This window comes from Chiroxiphia lanceolata, chromosome 18, assembly GCF_009829145.1.
Source record: "Chiroxiphia lanceolata isolate bChiLan1 chromosome 18, bChiLan1.pri, whole genome shotgun sequence".
NCBI lineage: Eukaryota > Metazoa > Chordata > Aves > Passeriformes > Pipridae > Chiroxiphia > Chiroxiphia lanceolata.
This window is the reverse complement of record NC_045654.1, coordinates 9,984,747-10,007,316: the sequence shown is the minus strand read 5'-3', so window position 1 is coordinate 10,007,316 and position 22,570 is coordinate 9,984,747. Positions and strand designations below refer to the sequence as shown.

The 22,570-nt window shown below is 55.6% G+C and overlaps 1 protein-coding gene across 12 annotated transcripts in view; it reads left to right on the top strand.

The window, feature by feature from the left end:
* The window catches only part of NCOR2 (nuclear receptor corepressor 2), a 238,186-nt gene that overhangs the window by 170,306 nt on the left and 45,310 nt on the right, over positions 1 to 22,570 (top strand). For 10 of the 12 annotated variants that reach the window (XM_032705362.1, XM_032705361.1, XM_032705360.1 and 7 more), the window contains 4 exons: positions 7,625 to 7,746; positions 8,660 to 8,832; positions 11,565 to 11,627; positions 20,911 to 21,053. In XM_032705362.1, coding sequence (XP_032561253.1) covers positions 7,625 to 7,746; positions 8,660 to 8,832; positions 11,565 to 11,627; positions 20,911 to 21,053 — 501 coding nt within the window. The remainder of the gene's footprint in view (positions 1 to 7,624; positions 7,747 to 8,659; positions 8,833 to 11,564; positions 11,628 to 20,910; positions 21,054 to 22,570) is intronic. The other 2 variants (XM_032705358.1, XM_032705355.1) reach the window with 1 other exon arrangement.

Below are 22,570 nucleotides of genomic sequence, written 5' to 3'. Positions count from 1 at the left end.
GATCCAGGTTTGACTAGGAATGGATGGGAAATAGGTCATTACTAAGTTGCTTTCTAAAGCAGGCACAGCTGAAAATTCGGGAGGAGTCTGCTTCCATGAGGATACAGGGCTTGCTTTGCCCTAGGTTGTCTGTGGCGTGCATGGATGCTGCTCTGTGTCCTGCAAACTGCTGACCCAGCACCTTCCTCTGTTGACAGGGCTCGGAGAGGGGTCGGCATGTGGCCGGGGGGGGAGCAGAGTAAAGCAAACCACAGGGAAGAGAACACACGCGTTCCCTGCCTGGGACAGAGTGGGGGCTCATCTCTACTGCTTCCAAACGTTACGCTCTCTTCCCCTTGGGTCATTTTTCCCTTCGCAAGCAATCAAATCACTTTTTAAAAAACTCAGCAGCAACCCAGAAAAGAAACATTTCCTCTTATGGAAAAGCCCTCGGTGATTCAAGGAGGGATCTGAGTGAGCAGGGTCCTGTAAAAATCACTTCAGTGCTTCACTGGGATCACGGAGTGAGCAGTGGGAAGGTGGCAGTGCCAGCTGTGCTGGGCTGAGCCACACAGGGCCCTGGTGAATGGCTCCCCTGCCCAGCCAGCTCCCAGCACTGCCCAAGATGAACCCACACTCAGGTGCGAGCAATGGGCACGGTTGTGCAGGGTCCAGCATCACTGCAGTTGCACAGCCAGCCCCTCCTCACCCTTGACACACTGCTTGCTCTAAGACCAGTGGCCTGGGAGATGGCACAGGGCTTTCCTGTGGCATGGCAGGGCAGCCTGGCTGTGACTACCAGTGCTTTGCTGCTGGCACTGGCCATGTTTTGTGGCCTGTGGTGCCAGAGAGCTGCACTGGCAAGTGTGTATGGGGCCTGTCTTTGTCTCCCGGGATGGAGGGCACGGCTTTGGCATTGTCCATCTCTACCACGTGAAGATTGTGGTTTGCAGAGTTTGTTGTTTGCCATCAGAGGAACAGCCCAGCTCGAGGCCATTGCTGTTGGAACCGGACCGAGTGAGTCCCGTGCTCTCTCTCATTTTTATCAAATCTGAGCCTGGCCCTTTGATTTTTTTTGACTTGCTTCTGCAGCCAACAGCATCAAATCCAGCCCCGGGACACAAGCAATCAAAGCCAAGTGGCCGGCAGACATTCTTCTTCCTCCCCTTGTTGTTTTGGCAGCGGCTTGTTTTGCTTTGTGGTTTCTCCCATGAGCAGAGGGTGCCGCGCGCGGTCGTGAGAAGCCAGGCTGCGTGGCGGTGGGTGGCAGTGAGGCCTGAGGCATTCCAGACCATTGGATCAGAGGCTCCAGGCCCTGGGAGTCAGTTACATGACACACATATGTATTCCAAGGCTGTCCTCCCTGTGTTCCATGTCCAGACTGCCTCAGGGGGTGGTAGGGAGGTGTGGGGAGCAGTGTTTGCAGTGGCCGTGCAGTATCAAAGCTCAGCTGTGGGTGCTTCTCCCTCTGCTGCGGCATCGGCAAGTGGGGAAGGAAGCTCCATGGGGACTTCGGGTGCCTGAGCAATGTGGTGGCTAAAGAGGCTGGTGCTGCAGGTGCTCAGTAGCCAAGTCCCTGCCCTGGCTCTCACTGGTGTAGCCTGCCAGAGGGAGAGTTTGAAAGCAGGTGGAAGGATGGATGTAGGTGGTGGAGAGAGGATGCTCCCGAGCTATGGCTGTATAGTGCCAGCCCTGTTCCTAGCAAAGATGCCCTGCACAGAATCTGTGGGGCTGGGAAGAGGGGTGAGAGTCAAGTGCCAGGTGCCCAAAGGGCAGTGCATCCTGCCCCTTGGTGCCATTTCAGGATCCCATGGGATGTTCAGGAGGCACCCGTGCATGCCCACGGCCATGGCAGCTGTGCTGGGGCTCCTGGAGAAGCAGCAAAGCAAACCCCAGGCGTTTCTGGCCAGCGTAGAGTCAGCCTTTTGTCTTCAGCTTATCTCGAGCTGGTTTTAATTTGCAACTCCCTGATTGCGTGCAATGACCTCGGCCCGAGCCTGCTCTGCAGCTGAGTGCCCCGGAGAACATCATAAATGCCGTTGATCTGAAGTCACCCGCGGGAGAAGTGAAGAGCTGGCGGCCTGCACACGGGACAGGCGGCACAGCCGAGTGGGTGCTCCCGGCTGCCAGAGGGCTTGGGGCTCACACTGGTGGGATGTAGCTCCCTCCACAGTCCCTGTCGAGGCAGACTTTGGTGTGACATGCTGGGGAGAGGGTTGGCATGTGTCCCTGTGCTGCCGCAGTGAGCTTGTGGCGAGGGTGCAAAGCCGCCTTCGAGCAAAAACCCTGCAGCTTACTGCCTGCAGTGCCTGAGGATGGGCTTGAGTGGCACCAAAACCAGGTGCCTCACAGCTCAGCCTGGCACGCATGGCTCCCTCTACACTAGGGTATACAGGGCTCGTGGCTTGCTCCCTCCTGATTTAAGGAACAAACGGGAACCAGTGGTTTTCCATGGTGTGTTCATCTCCCATAAGAGCTCAGGGCACTGTAATGATGGAAGGGGAGACGATGCACCTGCTGGCAGCCGAATGACGTCCCCTGTGTAGCCAATCTGGACTTGAAACCTGGCATGGGAGAGAAGGAGATGCTGCCCCAGCAGCACTTGGGCTCAGGGACAGGCTCTCTCACAATGCCATCACAGTGACCTGGTTCCCCACCAGTGTATCCAGCAGCAAGCAGTGTGGTTGGGGTTGGCAGGAGCTGGTGGTTGTGGTGCAGGAACTGGACTCCCAGAGATGACCTCATCCCTGCTGGCAAAAGTGGTATTTTGGTGCATGTTTTGAGGGTGCCGTGGCACAGGGAGTGAGAGGGGACCAGGGAAGGGTGTGGGTGCCTCAGTTGCAAGGTGCACGATCCAATGGTTAACGCTGGGATGTCCTGTGGGCAACAGGGAGGTCCCCTGTCCCTGGTCCCCTGCCACAGCCTGACACATCTCACCACAAAGGGGATAGGGAAGACAGCAGTCTTTTTCTGGAGGCTTGCAAGTTTGGAAAATAAATAGCCCTGCACTGTAGGTTAAGCTTGGCATCCTGGTGGATTAATCACTCTGGCTGCAGCCAGCACTGAGAGCCCCGGTGACGAGAGCTGTGGTTTATAGATGATGATTCATCGACTCGACTTAGAGCGACCACGTTATTCCAGCAGATTGCAAAATCATAAGAGGAATGTTGTGGTTAGTTTACGGCTTAACTATGCAAATCGTCAGGAAGCCTTCAGAGCCGGAGAACGTAAGGCACAGCGCGCCCGGATGGCTGGGCGGTGAGCAGGGGCCGGGAGCCGGCGATGGGGCTGTCGGGTACCGGCCGCTCGCGGGAGCCGGGGAGCGGGGAGGTGAGTGATTTGGGGGGAGATGCGGGTCCGGAGCTGGCGGTGAGCGTGCGAGCGGGGCACTTCGGAGGCGAGGGACGCGCTGCCGGCTGGGAAGGGGTTTCTGGCTGGTTCCACCGGCTCCGTGCCCAGGCGAAGGCGTCTCCGGCTGGGCTGGGGAAGGGCGAAGGTGGGGAGTTGCTTCCCCCACCTCCTTCTGCCCTCCCGTCCTGCTTCCAGAAGCAGGCAGTGCCTCGGCAGAGGAAGTAAACAGAGTGGGAGGAGCTGCACCTCTTCCTCGCCGGGGCTTTCTCCCAGCAAGTCCCGCTGCCGGGACGCGCAGCAAGTTGGTCCGTTCTCAGCAGGGTCAGCATTTCGGTGTCCGGGTCCTACCTGGAAGCCGGTGTCTCGCTAAAGTGCGCTTGGAGGCGAAGCTTTATTGCAGCTGAACTCCTGGTGACGTGCCAGCCGATGGAGCTGGCCGGGCAGGGCGAGCCGTGTCGCTCCGGGTGGGAGCCGGGCGCTGGGGGAGCGTGTGTGCCTGCGGCGGGCCCCGGCCCCGGGAACGCGCTGTTCCCGGGAGGAACAGCAGCGCTCTGCGCCGCTCCAGCTGCTCCGGGGCCGGCGGGAGGTTGGGGCAGAGGTGAGCAGGTGTTTGTAATTACGGAGCAGCTCGGGTCGGAGCGCGGGGAGCGGAGGAGGCCGCCTGTCCCCCTGGATTCGGGGCAGGGTCGGCCTCTCGCTCACGCGTCCCGTGTCCGATTTTGTCCTGGGGCCTTTTTAAATAAACAGGATGTGTCGGCAGCGAAAACAAGCAGCAGCGATGCTGAGGAGGAGGAAGGGCGGTCCGGGATTAGAGCGTCTGACCTGGGAGGGAGGGACAGCCCTGCCCTCTGCCACAGGCATCTTCCCTGGCCTCGGGCACATCCCTTCACCCTCTTGTGCAAAGTGGGGAGCATGTACTTGGTTTGCCTCCGGGAGGTGGGGTACCTCATCCCCACGGTGGCAGGGATTTAGGTGGAGAGAGATTTAAGCTTGCCAGGAGCTGAGCAGTTTTGGTGCCAGCCTTTGGTGTGTCCGCTAAGGGCTGACCCACCTGCCAGTCCACCTCTAGCCGGGGCGGCATGAATCAGAGGGAAACATCAGCTGGTAATTGGGGAAGCATTTCCTGGCCCGTCACGCTTTGGGATGGCGTCCCGTCCCTTGAATCATCCAGAGCTGGTCCGTGTCCAGCACTAAGAATAGCTCCCCACACACCGCGGGGGCAGCGCGCGCCGGGAGGGGGGACCGGACAGCTCGTGGGTTCCCGGCTGTGGCTTTCCTGGCACTGTGCCATGCTATGGTCTGGTTCTGATGCCAGTCTGAGGTTTGGGATAGAGCATGTAGCATGGATGGACTGTGGTTGATCGCTAGGGGACTGTCCCATTTGTGTGTGCTATTTGTAGCTGAGCTCCCAAATGGCTTCATTCAGGACCCTGGGGTGCCCTCTCAGGGGCAGACAGCCCCACAGTCTCCAGCCCAGCAGGTACCCATGGATGAGATGTGAGGTGGCATTCTTGAGCATGGCTGGGAGGTTTGGGGGGTGCCCTGCCATGCAGCCAAGCTCTAGCACAGGAGATAGGCCATCAGTGTGGGCTTGCCAGGGTTCAGATCAGCATTTGGCTGGGAGCCTTCCTCAGATGAAGACATGAGTGCAACCATGGGTGTGGAGCTGGGTCAGTTTTCCCCACTATGGCCTGGTGGTGACAATGCTGCCCATTTTAAGTATTTCTCCCTGTCAGGAGAGGTCTGACAGGTGAGACCTGTCCTGTCTGTCCTGCTGGGTGCAAGGTGCTGTGCCCACCTGGTTCTTGCTCCTCGCATCAGATGCCCACCCGTGGCTGGAGCAGGGCAATCACTAGAGGGCATCCTTGGATAAAGATGTGTCTCTGCACTGGGAGAAGCCCTAATTTCATGTCCTACCAGGCTGGGCTTGGAGGAGAGAGATGTGCAGTGGCCCACTGAAACCAGACCAGTGGGTTTGCCCATCCTCATCATGACAGAGCTTGGCAGATGCTTCTCTGGGGAAGCACCTGTGTTGCAGTGTGAGCCGCTGCGGCCACTCACATCTCTCCCTGCCTTCTCACTCATGCGTTTGCAGGCTGGCACAGGGAGCTCCTTGGCATTGCTGCCATCCCAGCCTGTTCCACTGGGGAAAAGCTGCAGTGGCTGCTTGGGCTGACAACCCCCTGGTTCAAACAAGTGCAGAGACAAGATGATGCCAAAGCTGCCCCCTGGGAACTGTGCCAACCTGATGTTGGGGCAGGGACTTGTACAGTCATGGCTGGCTTTAGAGCTGGAGGTGAGCTGTGATCTCTGGGATGCAGGGTTTCCCCCATCCCTCAAAAGAAAATATTTGCAGTGGAATGGTAGACATACTGCAAACCTTATATGGGCTCCCCTCCTTTGCCAAAACCTTTGGTGAGGGGAATGTGTGTGGGTGGTGATGGCCAGGGCTGGGGCAGAGCCTGCCTCGCTGCCTGCCTGGCCCTTGGAGGCTACAGCCCTCACCTCATGGGTGTCTGTCTAGGCTGAACCCACACTCAGGGTTTACTGTGCCATGACTCAGAGAGTTCAAGGCAACACCGGGGAAATGCGCGTGATGGGTGCCCCTTGCTCCTCCACAGCCAGTGAGGGTTTCCCACCTCTCTGTCCCAGCAGGCTTGTCCGCTGCCCTCTTCCTTCTCCCCTGTTTTGCGGGCTGGTGAGGGCAGTGCCTGGTATGCTGGGTGTGACACTTTCCTTGGCCAGGAGACAGTCCGTTCCCCAAGCCTTAGCGGTCCGTGGGCTTTGGAAGATCGTAAGCAACTGAGTGCTCATCCCAAGTGTTCCCTGGCTTCCTCTCCTCTGGGTCCTCTCAGCCTTGGATCCCACAGAGCCATTCCCGGGGGTGCAGTAGGACTGTGAGCTTGATGCATTGTGGTTCTGTTCTGGCAAGGAGGTGCTGCAGGGGCTGGCTGAGCATGTCATGCATGTGGGGATCCTGATGGCACAGCTGCCACCCCCCTGTACAAAGAGGAACTGAAAGTCCGCAGGGTTTCAGTGATGGCAGTGCCTGGATTTTAAGGACTTTTGTTGAACCAGAGCCTGAAAGAATCAGCAGTTTTCTTGTTAAACTGCTCCATTTGACAGCTCCACGCTTCTCATTTTAGCACCAACCCGTGGGGGCAGAGAGCTTCACTTGCACCCCGCGCTGCTGCTGCAGGGATGCCCATGTTCAAAGCAGCCTCCCAGTTCTGCAGATTGGTGACATGCCAGTCCCATTGGCTCCAGGGTTGCAGGGACACCTTGTCCACACTTGCTGTGTGGCTGTGTGCCAGCCATACCAGGCTGCCTGGGATCATACTTTCTGCTAATAAATCCACTTTAAGGCAATTTCCCCCCCCGTTACATCACCAAACTCTTTCCCTAGTGGTGAAAGCCCTGCAGCCTAGGCAGGGGCCGGGTGAGCCCGGGTGGGTTTCCTGGAGCAAGCAGCCTTGCATTAGCCAGAAGCAGGATGGTTTAATAAATCATTTCCGTCTCTAATTTCTTGTTCTCTATGCAATGCCTCTCATTCGCTGGTTGCCAGAGGGAAGAGAGGTCAGGGGAACCAGGCCTCCCCAGCAACCTCCTTCCTGCAGCTGTTGAAACAAAATCCAGAACTATAATAATCACTGTGTCCCTCCCTGGGGTACTGGGGTGCCTTCAGTCTGAGCGGCAGCAGCGGTGTCGGGGTGGTTGGGCACATGGCTTTTGCAGAGGGTGCCAGGTGGTACAGAGTGGGCAGGGAGCTGGGCACTTCCACTGCTTGGTGATACAGAGTCACAAACTTTCCCATGGGCTGTGTCAAATGCTTGGGAAAAAGATCACAGCATTCGTGTTGCTGATCCTCGGGGTGTCACTGGTGCCCCTGTCTCCTTCATGCTCCAGCAAAATGCATCCCACTGGCTGCAAATCACCACCCATGTGGGTAAGCCATGGTCTACAGGAATGGGGGAGTTGTTCTCACCTCCCTGCCTTACCCCTACATCAGATCCCCTGATCCCAAGGGAGCTGCTGGGGCTGTCCCGCTGCCTGGAACAGGAGCCAGAGTGCAGCTGCTTTGGCTGATCCTGAACTACCTCTGATCTCCCCGGAAAGCTTTCGGCCCCTGTGGCCTCCAGCAGTGCCCTGCCTGCACCCTCTGCCTGCAGCTCTTTCCTCTTGGCCGCTCGCCCCCTGCATTGTTTTGTAGCGGTTGTTTGGGTTGGCCCAGGTGCTGCCATGTGTCTGCCTCAGCACTGAGGGCTTGGTTTATTTTGTGTCCCTTGTTTTGCAGCAGCAGCAAATGCCCCGGAGCAGCCAAGATGAGAAAGATGAAAAAGAGAAAGAAAAAGAGAAGGAGGGAGAGAAGGAGGAAGACAAACAGGAAACAGAAAATGACAAAGAAGAACTGACAAAGTAAGGACAACCATCCCTGCCTGACTCCAGTGAGAGCTGGGCGTTGGGCTGGGTCTGCAGCGATGGGATAATGTGGTGGGATGCAGCAGTGGAATGTAATGGTGGGATGCAGTGTGGTCCAGGGCTACCTGACCCTGTGCAGGATCATGTGCGCCCACCTCACCTCCTCCACAGGGAGGGAAAGGCAGAACCTCCTCCTCATTCCTCTTCCCTGCTGCTCCCAAACTGGGAAAGCAACTCAATACGCTTTTTTTTTTATATATATCAACCCAATCCATCTGCAAAGCTCCTCTGATCCTCTAGCTTGTTTTGTTGTTAGGGGAGCCTCTGGAGCTGGAGGAGCAATTCGGGCACAGCGGAGCGCGGCACTTCACCTTTAGTGTTATTGATGTCAGTGTGAGCACTCCCAGATGAAGGGCTCCAGCCAGCCCTGCCTCCCTCACGCCGAGCATCAGTGCCGTGGCAGGGAAAGGTTGGCACGCAGACCGCTCGCTATCTGTAATGGGCTTAATACTTGGTTTAAAAGAACATCTGGCTTCATTATATCTAGGCTGCAAAGACATTTACCAGCAGGTCCCTTTCAGGAAGATAAATGAGGAGGAGGCAGGGATGAATTTGAATGGTCTGGTATTAAACCTGTCTCCGTCAGGTCTCTGCGTGCACTTGGTAGTGGAGCTGCAGCCAGCTGCAGAAAGAAAACCCCACCACAAATCACCCCACCTCCAATCCCGACTGGGAAAAGAGCCTGCGTCTGCAAAAAAAAATGCAGACCTGCCCCCCCCAAAGACCAACCAAAAAAAAAAACAAAAAACCAAGAAAACATCCCCAAACACATGCAGAGAAATAATTGCTTGACCTAAAAATCGGATCAACCCAACAACGGTTTTTTTTTCTTTTCTCCTTGTTTTTGCAGGGACAAGAATGACGACACATCCGGGGAAGACAACGATGAGAAAGAAACAGTCACCTCCAAAGGTCGCAAAACTGCCAACAGCCAGGGCCGGCGCAAGGGCCGCATCACCCGCTCCATGGCCAACGAAGCCAACAACGAGGAGGCAGCCACGCCGCAGCAGAGCGCAGAGCTGGGTAGGTGGCAGGGCACGGGGGTACCTTGGCAGGGCTTTTGGGGTGTCCGTTGTGCTGGGATGTGACATCATCCTGCTTTGCCCCCCCAGCTCACGGAGGAGGGGTTTCCTTTATGAAATCCTTCTTTTTGGAGAGCAGCAATGAGGTTTTTCTATCCCATGAATTACTCAGCGTGGTTCACTCAGTTAAGTGGGGGCATTTGTGCAAGCCCAGGCTGTCCTGGCTGACTGGGTTTTATGGCCTCAGAGGGAAAATGTTGCAAAAGAGCAAAGGGGAAGCCGTCAGTTTTAGCAGTGCCTTGGCTGGGTTCCTGCTGGGCTCGTGTCCCTCCTGCACCCAGAGCTGTTTCCCTCTGCAGCTCTCGGGCTTTGAGTACCCTCAACCTCCACACGGAACCCTGCTCTGGCTCTGCCCGCCCAGGCTTGCCTGGGTCTCTGCCAGTTCTGCCCTCTGTTTTCAAATTTGCCTGGAGCCTGAGCAGCTGCAGCCTATGGGATCTGTGTCCCCTTGGCTTCGGGCATTGGGCTGGTCCATATCCACCCATAACTGAGGAGGCAAAGGGTACTGCCTGTAATGTGGCACCCAGGGACCGCACCAGCCCGCAGCCACATGTGGCAGTTGGCCACAGCCATGCCATGCTGCCATGCCTGTCTTGGACTGGATGGGAATTCATGGCAGCATCCACAGCCCCACGTCAGGTGCATCTGTCTCTCGCGTCTGTGGCATCAGTAGTGCCCACCCTGGGGAACAGCTCATGTATTGACTTAGAGAAGCCGATGCATCGAGGAATTTGGATGATTTTCCTATATTTTCTACTCTTACCAAAGTACAAAATTATTGCTGTGCTACCCAAGGCAGGTAAAAATAAAAGCAGGGTGACTCCTCTCAGTTTCCTTGCTCTGCAGTTTCTTGCTTGTGCTGTTCCATGTGCTATAAATCACGCGGAGGTGTTTCGCCTCCCTGTTCTCTGCTGACAACTGGCTGAAGCCTTGATTGCGAGCGCTCTGTTTTCATACAGGCGATATAAATAGTCCCCAGCACAACGGAACCCTGCTCTCTCCCTCCAACTTGTTCAACAGTGCTGCAGAGAAGCAGCAGATAATGCCAATAACTTAGATGGGATTTTTTTATCCCAACATCTCAGAGTCCTTGATAAACTTCACTGCGAACACAGAGAAAAGGCTTTAGACCATGTTAAATTGGGAAAAAAGGAATGGATCAATTCCAGTGACATATCTGAGCAATTGGTTTCACTTTATGTCTCTCCAATAGCGCTTTAATTTAGGTTGGCTAAGAAAGTTATTGCATTTTAAATACCAATTGAACATTAAAAAACAACACAAAACCGTATTGTGGTTTAACTGCAGCGTGCCGGAGCTCCCTGTAGGCATCTGTTTCATAACTGCGCAACCTCAGTCAATGCCATTAATCAAACCAAACGGGCCGTTTCTGTGACATTTCTTTACCATACAATAACAGCCATCACCAGCTGAGCCAAGGGCCGGCACAGCACTGGGGACACTCACTTTTACGTAAACGAGTGTCGCGGCTGCGGGAAGCGGTGAGGTATCGATTTCCCTCCCTCTTGGCTGGTGTCCCGGGGGGGACACGGTGTTTCTAGGGGAGGCAGTGGCCTGCGCTGTCTTCCGGGAGGTGACACCTGCAGTCGTGCTCAGCCAGCTGTGAAGGAGACTCCTCTGCCCGATGCTGTGGGCATCGGAGCCCATGTTGTCCTCCCACAGGGTCTCAGCTTCCTGTAGAGCTTCTTGGAATATTCTTCCTTCTCTTCTCGCCTGTATTCTTTATCCTGGACCTATCAGCCTGCTTTCCATTTTGAAAGGACACTGTCAAAACATCTCTCATCACTGTTGAAATAATGCTTTGCCTGTTGTTTAGAGTAATCACCCCTTGGCAGCCTGAGCCGGAAATCTGTTTCCTTACCGAGTTGTTTTTTGCCTCTGACTCACACGCCGGTTTGTTATTGTAGGGTTTGCTCTGTGCCAGGCTACCAGCGAGACTGGTGCATAGTGAGGGCTTTATGCAGGACCTTGGTGTCCTGAGCACCACTCCTGGGGTGGTAGAGAGGGGCAGCATCAGATGCTGACAGCCCTCTCCACCTCTCCTGGCTGGAGCAGCGTGTCCCTTGCGATGGGCACTGCTCCGGGCGAGCCCCTGCCGCTGCTGGAAGTGGCTCGGAGTTGTTGTCCAAGAGCCCGGTGATGGCAGAGAGGGAGACCGCGGTCACACACAGCCAACACCCTTGACAGATGCAGTCAGCCAAAGTCTCCACTGAGGTGACGCTGTTTCTCTGTCTGTGCTGAGGGTGACGGTCCCACCCTGTGTCTGCCACCTCCAAAGCACACAGCCACAGCGGCTCCATCTTAGGTACCTGTTGTTGGGCCAGAGTGCGTGGCACCAAATTGGCAGGAAATCTGCTGCCACCCTCGAGCCATCTGGCTTTGCTTCCAGGACCGAAGTGGAGGTTTTGCATCACTGAGGCAAATCCCAAGGGGATGCTGTGCATGGGGTACTGTGTGCATGGAGAAGCCTCAAGAGCCCGCACCGTGACAGCCTTCCTTGCGGAAGCAGTTCTGCACTGCACGGGGTTTTGTCATGCCTCCAGGGAACAGGGCATGGGACGGGGTTTGAGTGTTGGGACACCTACTCTGAGCTCACTGGGCTTGCTGGGTCGTGCTTGCAGCTGACTTCTCTTTTTCCTTCTTCCTTCTCAGCTTCCCTGGAAATGAATGAAAGCTCTCGCTGGACCGAAGAGGAGATGGAGACAGCTAAAAAAGGTGAGACGCTCATTTTCTTTCTCCTGTTGACTGTGTTGGAGCTAACCCAGTAATCAGGGATGGATGGTGTCTGACTGCTGACGTCAGTGCAGGGTGGTGGGTCCTGAGCTGCAGGGCCAGATCCTGCCTGTCCTGCTGCTGGTTTGTTCCCAGTGTGCCTCAGGGAGGATTTGAGGAAGGCAGGTGGTGGTGCAGGGAGTGTGCTCAGCTTCTCCAGCCCTAGGAGCTGTGCCAACATCAGGGATGTCTGGACTGTGGCTGGAGCCCGTGTGTGTCCCACGAGGCAGGAGTTGGCTGTAGGAAATGGGGAAGGCACTTTGCCTGTTGCTTTTTGGAGCTGATGGTGCCTGTAGCCTGTAGTTTCACTGCTCTTTGGAGCCTCATGCTTTCGCTGTGACCTTTTCCAGGCACACAGAGAGTGTCTGCCTGTGTTCACAGCTCTGGGATTTAAGGAGAAGACAGTGAACCCCAACACTCCTCAGGCACGTGTTGGGGAGCCCTCAAGAGCCAGGACTGCGGGCAGCACGGGGTGACTTTACATCCTGGAGCTGATTCAGAGCCTTTGCTGAGACCATTTTTAAAAAGTGCTGAGTGTAGCACAGACCTTCTCGCCACTTCCCTCCTTGTGCCGCTCCTGCGCCAACTCGTTCGCTGCTTTAATTTTTTGCCAAAGTCACGTCCTGTTGATGGGCTGTCGAGCTCACGTCCCCAGCCCGTGCATCCCGCTTGCGTCGCTGCCTGCTCTCCTGGCCCGGAGAGGATTGTAAATGGGAAATTAAAATGGAAATGAGTGCCATTCGGGGATGGCAGAGGCAAACAGGCGTGTTAGCAAGTTCGGCTCTGCTTGGAAAATGCACCTGCTGCCGGGATGGTGATTACACGTTCTGGAGCGCCGGCTGCCCAGGTGCCGATGGGAGCTGTGGACTTGGATTACTTTGCCTGTGAATATCCCAAAGTGTTTGGCTCGCTCGCCTTTAAGCTGTTCCAACCCTCTTCACAACCCTGTGCCAATCCTGCACGTTGCTGAGCGAGGCTCTCTATAGTCGCAAAACTTAATAGATAGACTTTAATCAAGCAAACTGGCCGGGGGCCAGGTATGGGGCGAGCAGGTGCTGGCAGGGGAGGGTCGTTGGAGGGATCTTTCCCGAGCACGGCTTTGTTTTGGAGATCAGCATCTGGTTGTTAAGAAGTGCCTCTTGTTGTTTTATGCTGAATGCTGGAGGTGCGCTTAAGGAGTCTTAAAAGCAGCTGCCAAAGCCTGTGTGAAGGAAGGATGAAGCGTGGGAGCACGTAGCACTATTCCAGCCCAGGGGCCAGGAGGGGGCAGGGAGATTTGCTGGTGTAAAGCCCAATGGCTGATGTTTCCCCCTTCATTACAACCTGGGAAACTGAGATTGCAACACCAGACTTCTACAGAAAAGCTAAATTCCCCCTTGCCAGGAAGCAGCCGCTTTAATGCTTCGAACTGGCTCTTTCTGGCATTTCCAGGGACCTGCGTGGTGGGGGTTTCCAACTCACAGTGACTGTGAAACTCCAGAGGTAACCTCAGAGGCTGGAGGAGGCGGCGGCAGAGCCTGCTGCCAGCACAGCTGGGCAGGGGCAGAGGAGGTGGTGGCCTGCACCGGGTGGGCTCAGAGACATGGGCACCGTCCTCCTCACCATAAGGGCTCAGCCGCCCCAGCCACACTCCTCCCTGTACTGGTACCAGTCAGAGCCCGTAGCTGGCTGATTTAGGGAGTTAAACAAGCAAGATGTGAGTCCCTGGGAAAGTCAGCCCTACCACCCTGGGGTGTTTTGGCAGATGGGGAGGGTGACTGCTGCTCCCAGCACCTTTCAGGCGGGAGATCAGCTGGACCTTGCTGTCCACCCTCAGGTTTTTTGTTCGTGGCATGAAACCCCACGTCATTTGTGCTCAGGGAGGTGAGAGAAAACAGCCCTAGGACAGGGAGACACCAGAGTCGCCTGTTCTCCAGTCACAGAGCTGCAGAGGGAGTTTCCAATCAGGAGAAGGCAGGACTGTGTCTGCCGGGAGAGACAGTAAAGGGGAGTACCACGTTATTAAACTTAAATAGGAGAACAAAAACCCAGCAAGAGGAAAGTTCTTGCTTAATGACACTTTTATTATGCAATAAAATTCGATTCAGTAGTCTGTCAAAATGTGCAGAGATTGGTGTCACGATGGGGGAAGGTGTTTTTCTGATATTATCTCCTTGCGCCGTGGCTGTGATCCTTATAGCAGGAGGTTTTGATATAACTGGAGTTGCTCGAGGATTTCCCCCTTCCCTTCCCAAGCCGGGAAGCGGGCAGCACCCGCTGCTTTGCCGCCGGGCAGGGTGCAGAGGCATTCAGCAGCAGGATGTGGCTGCTCCTTAAAAGGCAATGTTTAGGCAGCTCCTGCCTTTGGGGGACCCACCGGAGGAGTCCATGTAGGCAGGAGTTCGAGGTAGGCTGGGAGTTTGCAAGCAGCGGGCAAGCGCCAACCTGGAGCAGTGGGTGGGTTTATTGTCCCCCCAGCCCCTCCACTGAGTGTCACCACTTGTGCCAGCACTGCAGAGCAGCTGCGATAGTGCTGGAGCTGAACTCGGTGAACCGGGAGGTTTCGACATGACCTTTGTTAGTCTTTAAAGTCTGGTATCTGTTCTCGCCCCGCTCGGGGTTTTCCCCTGGGTGTCTAACAAGTGGTTTTGTTCTTTGAAGAGAGGCGGGTGGAAGTGGCAGGTTCTTGCCAAGGTCCTCCCGTGCCTTGCCCAGGCTCTGTGCTCCTTGTCCTCAAGACAACCTCGAGCTCCTTACACCTTTTCCCAGGCTGAGAACATGGAAGGGCCATGGGATGGAGTCATTGTGATGAGGCAGAGGAGAGTTGGGCACAAATGTAAAATGCTGACGACAGTAACTGAATAGTTACTTTTGGGTAGCTGTAAAAAATTCCCTTGAATACTAAAGGCACTCTTTCGAAGGCTGATTTTCAGTGCTGCCCATAATTCATCTGAGTTTTGGACTGACCTGAACCATTTTTTTCTCCAGTCCCACTCTGTTCACAAAACTAAAATAAAGTAGATTTTTTTTTTTTTTTAAATACTGATTTCTTCAAATTAAGGCACAACCAAACCCAATGACAGGAAAACCCATGTCAGAAGCCAGCCACCTCCCCATACCTTTATAAGACAGGAGCTGGCTGCAGCACAGGTGATGCTGGGGAGCTGGCAGCTCTGTACCTTCCTCCTTTCGTCTCCCCTGTGCTCGTGTTGGAGCCTTTCCCTCTCCCATGAGAGATATTTACAACAGTAAAAACCTGCTGATGGCAGTAAAAGTGGACTGGAGAAACTGGTTTGCAGCCCGTGCTGGTCACTGCGTATTGTCCCTCTGGCTGGCCTTGGGGTGGGATGTGCCTTGGGGTCTCCCACCCAAGTGTCCTCTGTCTAGGCTGGGTGCAAGGGTAGCTCGGAGCAAGGACAGACCAACCTGCCCATTCCAGTGCCCACAGCCAAAGTGCCAGCATGTGCCTGCTCCGAGCAAGCCCTATGCTTGCCATACAAATTTGGAAATTACTGGGATGGGGCAGATTGGGTGCCACGAGGGCAAAACCGCGTCCAAGGTGTGAATTAGCCACACTTACCCTGCCTGAGGCTGTGGTCAGCTGCAGTCCCATCCCTGCCATCCCAGGCTGGGGCTTGGCTACCCTTCAGCCAAGATGTTACCCCTAGGCCCATGCCCATAGTACTGCTGCCTGTTATGCCCCTGGAGCTGTGCTTTCTGACACCATTGGCTGAACATTTCTCGAGTGTGTAGGAGCAAACTGTGAGGAATTGCCTAGTGAGTGTCAGTGAATGGAACACAAAAGGCCTGTCAGGAGGAGCTGCTGGGTAATTACTATAATTTGCTGCCTACATTTTAATTTTGAGCATTATTTTTTCAACAATAAGGGAGCAGAAATAATATCCGAATGAGGTGAAGGGAGAGAGCTGGACCCACCAGCAGTGGCTGCTCAGTGTGTGCTCACTGCCATGCGCTGGAGACTCAAGTGTCCCAGCTGGACAGGAGGTGATGGCACCTCTCCGGGAACAGGCATCCGAGGTGGGACTTCTGTCCCCTCCTGTGATCAGAGGATGGGGGCACAGCACGAAAGGAGGGTTGTGATAGGAGTAGAAAAGCCAGGCAGGTCTGTGATCAAGGCAGAGGGCTTGATGTTTTGCAGCAGGTGAATGCCGTGGTCCAGGAACTTTCAAAGGGAAGACCTGGGAGCTGAAGGTCCCCAGCCAGGGACAGAGGAGAGGGAACATGGCAGTAGAGCTGAGCTGGTCCGGGGTCCCAGCTCCAATACCACACCTTGTTTGGTGGCACTGCCTCCCTCCAGAGAGGTGGCATGATGAGTGTGAAAGCTGCTGGGGAGTTCAGCTCCAAGCTGCCTTGTAGCCATGGGGCACATCAGAGGCCTGCTTGTATCCAGCTGCCAAAGGAAAGGTCCATTGGGAGTGCAGCAGGCTGGTTCCGGCATTGCCTTCCCAAGGAAGGAAGGGCATCACCCACCACGGTAGCGAGAGCACACCGAGCCGGCTGCCTGTGCCACAGTCCATCCAGCAACACCCCAGCGCCTGCAGGGGTGTGGGCTCGCCCCTCACACACTGTCCCCTCTGCTTCCCTTGGCACAGCATCAGGAGCTTGGCATGCACTTGGCTCTGCCACCCCACTGATCTGTGGCCCTGGAGAATTTACTCACCTCCCTGTGCCTCGGTTCTCCCACACGCTGCGAACCACCCCGAGGTCAGTGCGGGAAAGTGATGCCGACCACGCTTTCGGGATGCCCTGGGTGGTGTTGCTGACTCAGTAGTGCTGGTTGTTCTCCGGAATGGGATTGCGGCACATTTTGGCTGTGGCGTAGCCAGAACTGCCTCCATCCCCACTCCCAAGAGGGTGTGTGGGTGCAAGAGATACTGGAGCATCATACCAGGTACCGTCGGGTGTAGGGAATGATATCACTTAGGTTTTCCCCTATAACCTTGATCTGTTAATCCATACAAACTCCCATTAAGGAACCCTTTAACGGGCTCTCTCCAGCCTCACCAAGCCCTGGGTGGAGCAGGGTGGCTGTGCCAGAAAGCCTTGGAATGGCTCTGGTAAAAAAAACCAGCTGCAAAAAGCCAAGGGGGTGCGAGCCGACAGCCCTCACCCGCTGCGCTGCCCGTCCGGGTTTCTTCTCTGTTCCCCGAGATGCCGAGCACGGTACCCCGCTCTCCGAGCAGCTCTTCCTTCCAGCCTCCGCTTGCTGTACGGGAGCAGAAGCCCCGGTCCGCCCATGGCGAGACCGGTGCCAAACCTCTCCCCATCTCTCCTCTGCCAGGGCAGCAGCTGCAGGGCCGAGGTGTCCTGGGGCGCCACGGCACCCCGTCGGTGCGGCACTGGGCTCGCCGGCGCGCACGTCCCTAAAGAAAAGCGCCTTTGATTCACTTGAGAGCGGAGAAAACTATTAGCCAAGCTTTGTTTTCCTGGATCCCTCCCCCTGCTGCTGACATTCAGCCGAGAGCGAGGGAGACAGAAAGTGAGCGAGGGAGGGCGGGAGCGGGTGCCAAGCGCCGCACCCCTTGTCAGCTTGGGTCAGCGCCACGTTCGTTATTAATGCTCTGTCTAGAGGTCACATTCAGATGCAACGAGCCCCGGGTCAGCCAGAGGAACAGATTAGAGCTTGCTCGCTGCTCCGCCACATACCGACGGCACCGGCTCCCCGTCCCCGGGCTGGCAGGAGCGGAGCTGCCGCGTTCCCGCCCCTTCGCCTTTCTCCTGCCTTTTTTTTTTGTTTTTAATTATTATTATTTCTTGGCAACGTCGGGCACCTCCTGAAACTGCACAGCCTCCCCGTAGCCCCAAGCTGCTGAGCAAGGAGGTGAGGTAGGGGAGAAAATACTGGCGGCGCTTCCATCCACCTTAACAACCGCGGCTGCAGACGGCTGGAACGCTCCGGCGAGCGAGCAGGAGGAGAGCGGAGAACGCTGTTCGCTCCAGAGGGAAGAGCGCTGGGGCCGGAGCATGTGTTCCCACCAACTTCTGCCATCGGGGTCAGGAGTCTGCCGCCTGTGACCTGGTTTCCAGCCTCGGTGCCGGTTTGCTCGCCGCTCCCGGCTGCCCATGGCTCTGAAATCCTTTCGCCCCCAGGATTTAAGGAACCGGCTTTGCTTTCTTCTCTGTCTCCGGCTGCTGCGAGGGAGCGAAAGCGAAATGCGTGGGGAGGGTGTGAGCGGAGCACTCGCAGCGCTTTGCAGCGGGCTGCCGTGCCTGGGGGGGCTTTGAAGAAGTGCCCTGACTCCCGTGTCCTTTCCAGCCCACCCGCTGCACACTCCAGGTGCGCTCCCTGCCCGCCAGAGCCGGAGCCGGAGCACGTAAGTCGGGTGTTGGGGTCCGAAGGATGGGGTTAACCTCAAGGTTGTGTGTAGTTGCCTGCGGCAGACCCTGCGTCCGGAGCCCCCGCCCCGAGCCGAGGAGCGCAGCCTTCCTGAGGATCTGATAACTCGGTTAGTCATAGTTTCAGTTGCGATGTGGAACGAAGGGCCGCGTGGTGCCGAGGCGGGCTGGTGTGCCGGGCTGGCTGCTGCCGTGCAGGGCTGGCATGTCAGGGAGTGCGGGGCAGAGGCTGGGGGTGCAGGGGTTGGGGGCGGCTGTGCTGACAGAACTCATGGAACTGGGGTGCCTGGCGAGCCGGGATCTTACCAGCGGGTTGTGAGGTGTCTTGACTGGTCCCTTCCGAGTGTGCAGATAACTACAGTGTGGAAAGCAGGTGTTGCTGTTTTGCTCTGGGTTAATGCAAAAAGAGAACAGCGGCCGGGCTCCTTGCAGGTCCCACGGGCAGGGGCTGCAGGCAGCCGCCTCCTCCTCCTCCCAAGCCCAGCATGGGCCACCTGCCTGGCCAGCTGCAGGAGCCTCCAGCAGTGTCCTGGTGAGAAGGGGCACAGCCAGCCTGGGCAGCAGGAAGGACAGCCGGGAGCTGGCACTGCCTGTGGCTGGCAAAGGTCACGCCATACTGGGGACCACTCACACTGACATCTATCACCCCCCCAGCCCTGAGCTCTGCCATGGCAGGTCCCCTTGCCCAGCATCTCTCCCGCGAAAGCACCGGAGCTCAGAGCACATCCACACTGCTGCCAGTGTCCTTATTTTGGGGCTTTGCCTGGGGTGCAGCAATCAGCCTTGGCCCCAGCTGTCACACTTGGTGCTGGGCCACCAGCGTGGTGATGAGCAGAGGGACAGAGCTGCTTGTTTGCTTTGGACGGCAGCAGTGGGTTGTGTCAGAGGGGATGGGTTGTGACACAGGGGACTGTCCTGTTTTCCCCTGCAGCATTCAGCAGCGGTGGGGGGAGGACTCCTGCCCCCGTTCGTTACCTCACGGTTGGTGGCCGGATGTGATTTTTTTTAATCTATTATTATTTTTAAGAAGTCCCAGCCCGCCAGTGGGGTGACAGAGGTCGTGGGTTTGGCTGAGCAAGGCTGGGAGCTGCAGAGTTAAAGCTCAAACTTGTTTCTTGGCTTGCCAGGGCCCTTCTGGTGCTCAGCGCGTGTGATGCCTTGTACATGCAATTTGATAAGCCTGGTGCTGGGACGGGCAGGATACAGGCACTGGCTGGATGTTAACTCCTGCTGTGCTGAGTACTGCTGGTTTTCTCCAGGAACTGGGAAGTAGGGAGGGGAGTTTCATCTCTCTGTGGGTTCATAGTGCCATCTATTCAGTCCAGCCATACCCTCAGCTCCCACACTGTGCAAGGGGGACAGCACAGATCCTGGCCAGAAGTGCATCCCTTGGACCCTATTGCCTGTGTCTGTGCTGAGATCAGTCTCAGAGGTTTGATTTGGGGCTGAAACAGAGGTTAGGTTGGCACTTAGGACCGGCCTGGGGCTCAGAAGTGACACATGGCAGCAGCTTGGCTGGAGGCTGGCAGCAGGGCTGTGGCACAGCTGCCACATTCCCAGGCACAAACAGAGCTACGGGAGCTCCAGTGTGGGACTCACTGTTGTCCTGAGCCCCACGGTGTCAGAGCAGCCAGGGAGGGGTTGGGTATGGACCTAGTGGTCCGTGCCTGTTCCCAGGCTCTGTGGTTGGTGGCTTCTGGGCAGAAAATCCCCCAACAAAGGAGGAAGATGCTCTTAGCAGGTTCATTCCCTCTTGGTTTTCTTCTTGAAGTCACTTTTTGTGGTAGTACAGTGCCCCTGGGCTCACAGACTCTGTGTCCTGTGTCCTCACAAGGTGTGGGAGGAAGGCTGGTGGGGCTGTTGGCCTGATGCTGGCATCACGTGGACAGCCAGGAGCCAGCCAGGCCGGCAGTGTCCCACAGGCTGGTGGCAGCTCCAGCCCCACCAGACACCACAGGAAGGACCAACCACACACCAGGAATAATTGCAGACAGCAAGGCGCTTTTTCCCAGAAAGCCTGGATGGTCCTTTCCCAGGTCACTTCCAGGAGCCTGCAGTGGAGGGACCAGGGTGCCACTGCATGCATCCCTGGGCTGTGGTTGTGACTCCCACCTCCAGCTGCAGTACGAGGGGTGCTCAGACACCCCTGCAGAGACCACAAGGACACAGGGTGCTGACTGGCTCTTCCTCCTCCTTTTCCTCCTCCACCCTGCTGGGTTGCCCCAGCACTGGCAGGAGCCCCATGCTCGGGTGGCACCATCTGGCCAGGATTGCCAGCCCTTGGCATGATGCCTGACCTGGGAAGCTGCCTTTGCTCATGAGCCTGTGATGAGCACTAATCCCTCGGCGCGCCTCTTCCCAGCCGGGGACATCACCTGGACTTCTCTGCCAGAGTGCTGACACTCACCTGCCTGGGCTCTCCTTCCCCATCCATAACAGGGCTGTGTGCTCCAACCTCCTGAACTGCCTTGTCACACCTTTTGAAATCATCACTGGGGTGGAAACGGTGGGAAGATCCTTTGCTTCGTGGTAGGGACTGAGAGCAGCTGTCCCAAGTTCTCCTGGATGTGCCAACACCTCCTGCAGCCGTCCCAAAGGGAAGGAAGCACTGCTCGTCCTCGTGACTGCCCAGTGGCTGGCCGAGACATGCCTGTGGGACGTATTTTATTCCAGAGGCGGTCGGCATAGTGCCTTTTTTCCCCTTGGAAAGAAAAACAGGCTCTCATAGGTCATCCCCTGGCCTAGAAGCCATTCAGACAGGTGCTAGTGACCATATTGTTCCTGTGGAGTTTGGCTTGCACGGAGGATGTTTCCCATCCTGCATGGATAATGCTGCCCTTGTATGAGCGCATCTGGTGTTAAACTCTTCTCCTTCCTCCTCCAACCACAGGTCTCCTTGAGCATGGGCGGAACTGGTCAGCCATTGCCAGGATGGTGGGCTCCAAGACCGTGTCGCAGTGCAAAAACTTCTACTTCAACTACAAGAAGAGGCAGAACCTGGACGAGATCCTACAGCAGCACAAACTGAAAATGGTGAGAGCCCCATCCCAGCCCACATCAGGGTACTGTGGGTATTTCCTAGGAAGTGCTTGGATGTTTCCCATAGCCAAGGGGGGGCTTCTGTCTTCTTGAATGAAAGCTGTGGGGGCTGTGGAGTGGTACGGGAAAGGGTTGTCCACCCGTCTGTCCCTGGGAGGTCTGGATGAGGCAGAGCTGCTGGAGGTCTGGATGAGGCAGAGCTGCTGTGTGGGAGATGCCTGGGTGTCTGGAGCATGGCTGGTATCTCCTCTCTGTGGGGAGATAAGGAGCAGGAGGAGGAGCAGGCTGTGGTGTGTTGGCCAGGACATGAGCTCAGTCCTGGCTGTGCAAATACTTTTGGTGAGGTTGTGCTGTTCCGCCCTGGTGAGCAGAGAGCCCGACTCAGCCACACAACTCTGTGCCTTGTAGGTTCCTCAGTTACCTAGTAAATTGCCAGTTTGCCCCAGAGAAATTCAGGGATTTAGGACAACATGAGGAAAGGCTGGTCTCGACATGGGTATTGGTTGTCTTCAGGGCTGTGAGCAGATGCCCACATCGCTCCATGCCTCAGTTTCCCCATCAGAAGGGGCTAACGCTGCTTCTCTTCTGGTATGCAGTACAGGGTGTGAGTGAAGTGGGGCTTGTCTGGTGTTCTGGAGATAGCTCGGACTGCTAAGAGCCACTAAAGATTATAATTATTTCATTTGTAGAGTATCCTGGGGTTCCCAGTTTCTGGCTAATAGAATTCACATGGCTAAACCCCCAAGGGGTGCTTTGAAAATGCAAAGGACAATGTTCAATGCAGGAATCTCTCCAAGCAAGCTATTACAGCAAGAGTAAAAAGAAAGACAGGAAAACATTCAATGACTCACCCAGGAATTTAATATCCTAGTCAGTCTATAGGAATGAGAGAAAAAGAAGACATCGGCAATTCTTTTTTATTAATTCTCTATGCACAGAGACACTCCTGTGTTCCCATGTTTCACTGAATTGTTTTTAGAAACAAAGCAAACAAACTATATAAAAGACCCCCAGACCCATATAAAGACTGGAATGAAATGTGCATCAAGCCCTCTGAATATAAAAAGTTACATTAGAAAGATATCATTGTTCATTACTGGGGAGAATCTGAAATAAGATCATACAGCTTTGCTGGCAGTGGAGCCGGTGTGTATTAATTTACTCTGCTCCCTAATGTTGCAGAAATTATATCACGGAAGTGTTTTTCTGCAGAACCACATTTTTCCCTGCATCCGTCCCTCCAAGGCAGCCACTAGACTTCTCCAGTTTAATTGCTCACTCTCACTTGCAGTTTATATCAGCATCATCATTTTATTTTTTGAGCATTGGAGGCTGTGGGATTCGGTCATGGAGAAGAACAATGAACATTCAGCTGTTATTTATTGTACTCTATTGTTTTGTGGCAACAGCAGATGCCAGAAAGCTGAATAAAATGAAAGAACAACTGAGATTAAATTGCCATAGACCTTCCTTCCTGACTCCTAAATATATTCCCAAGCAAAGCGAGCCTT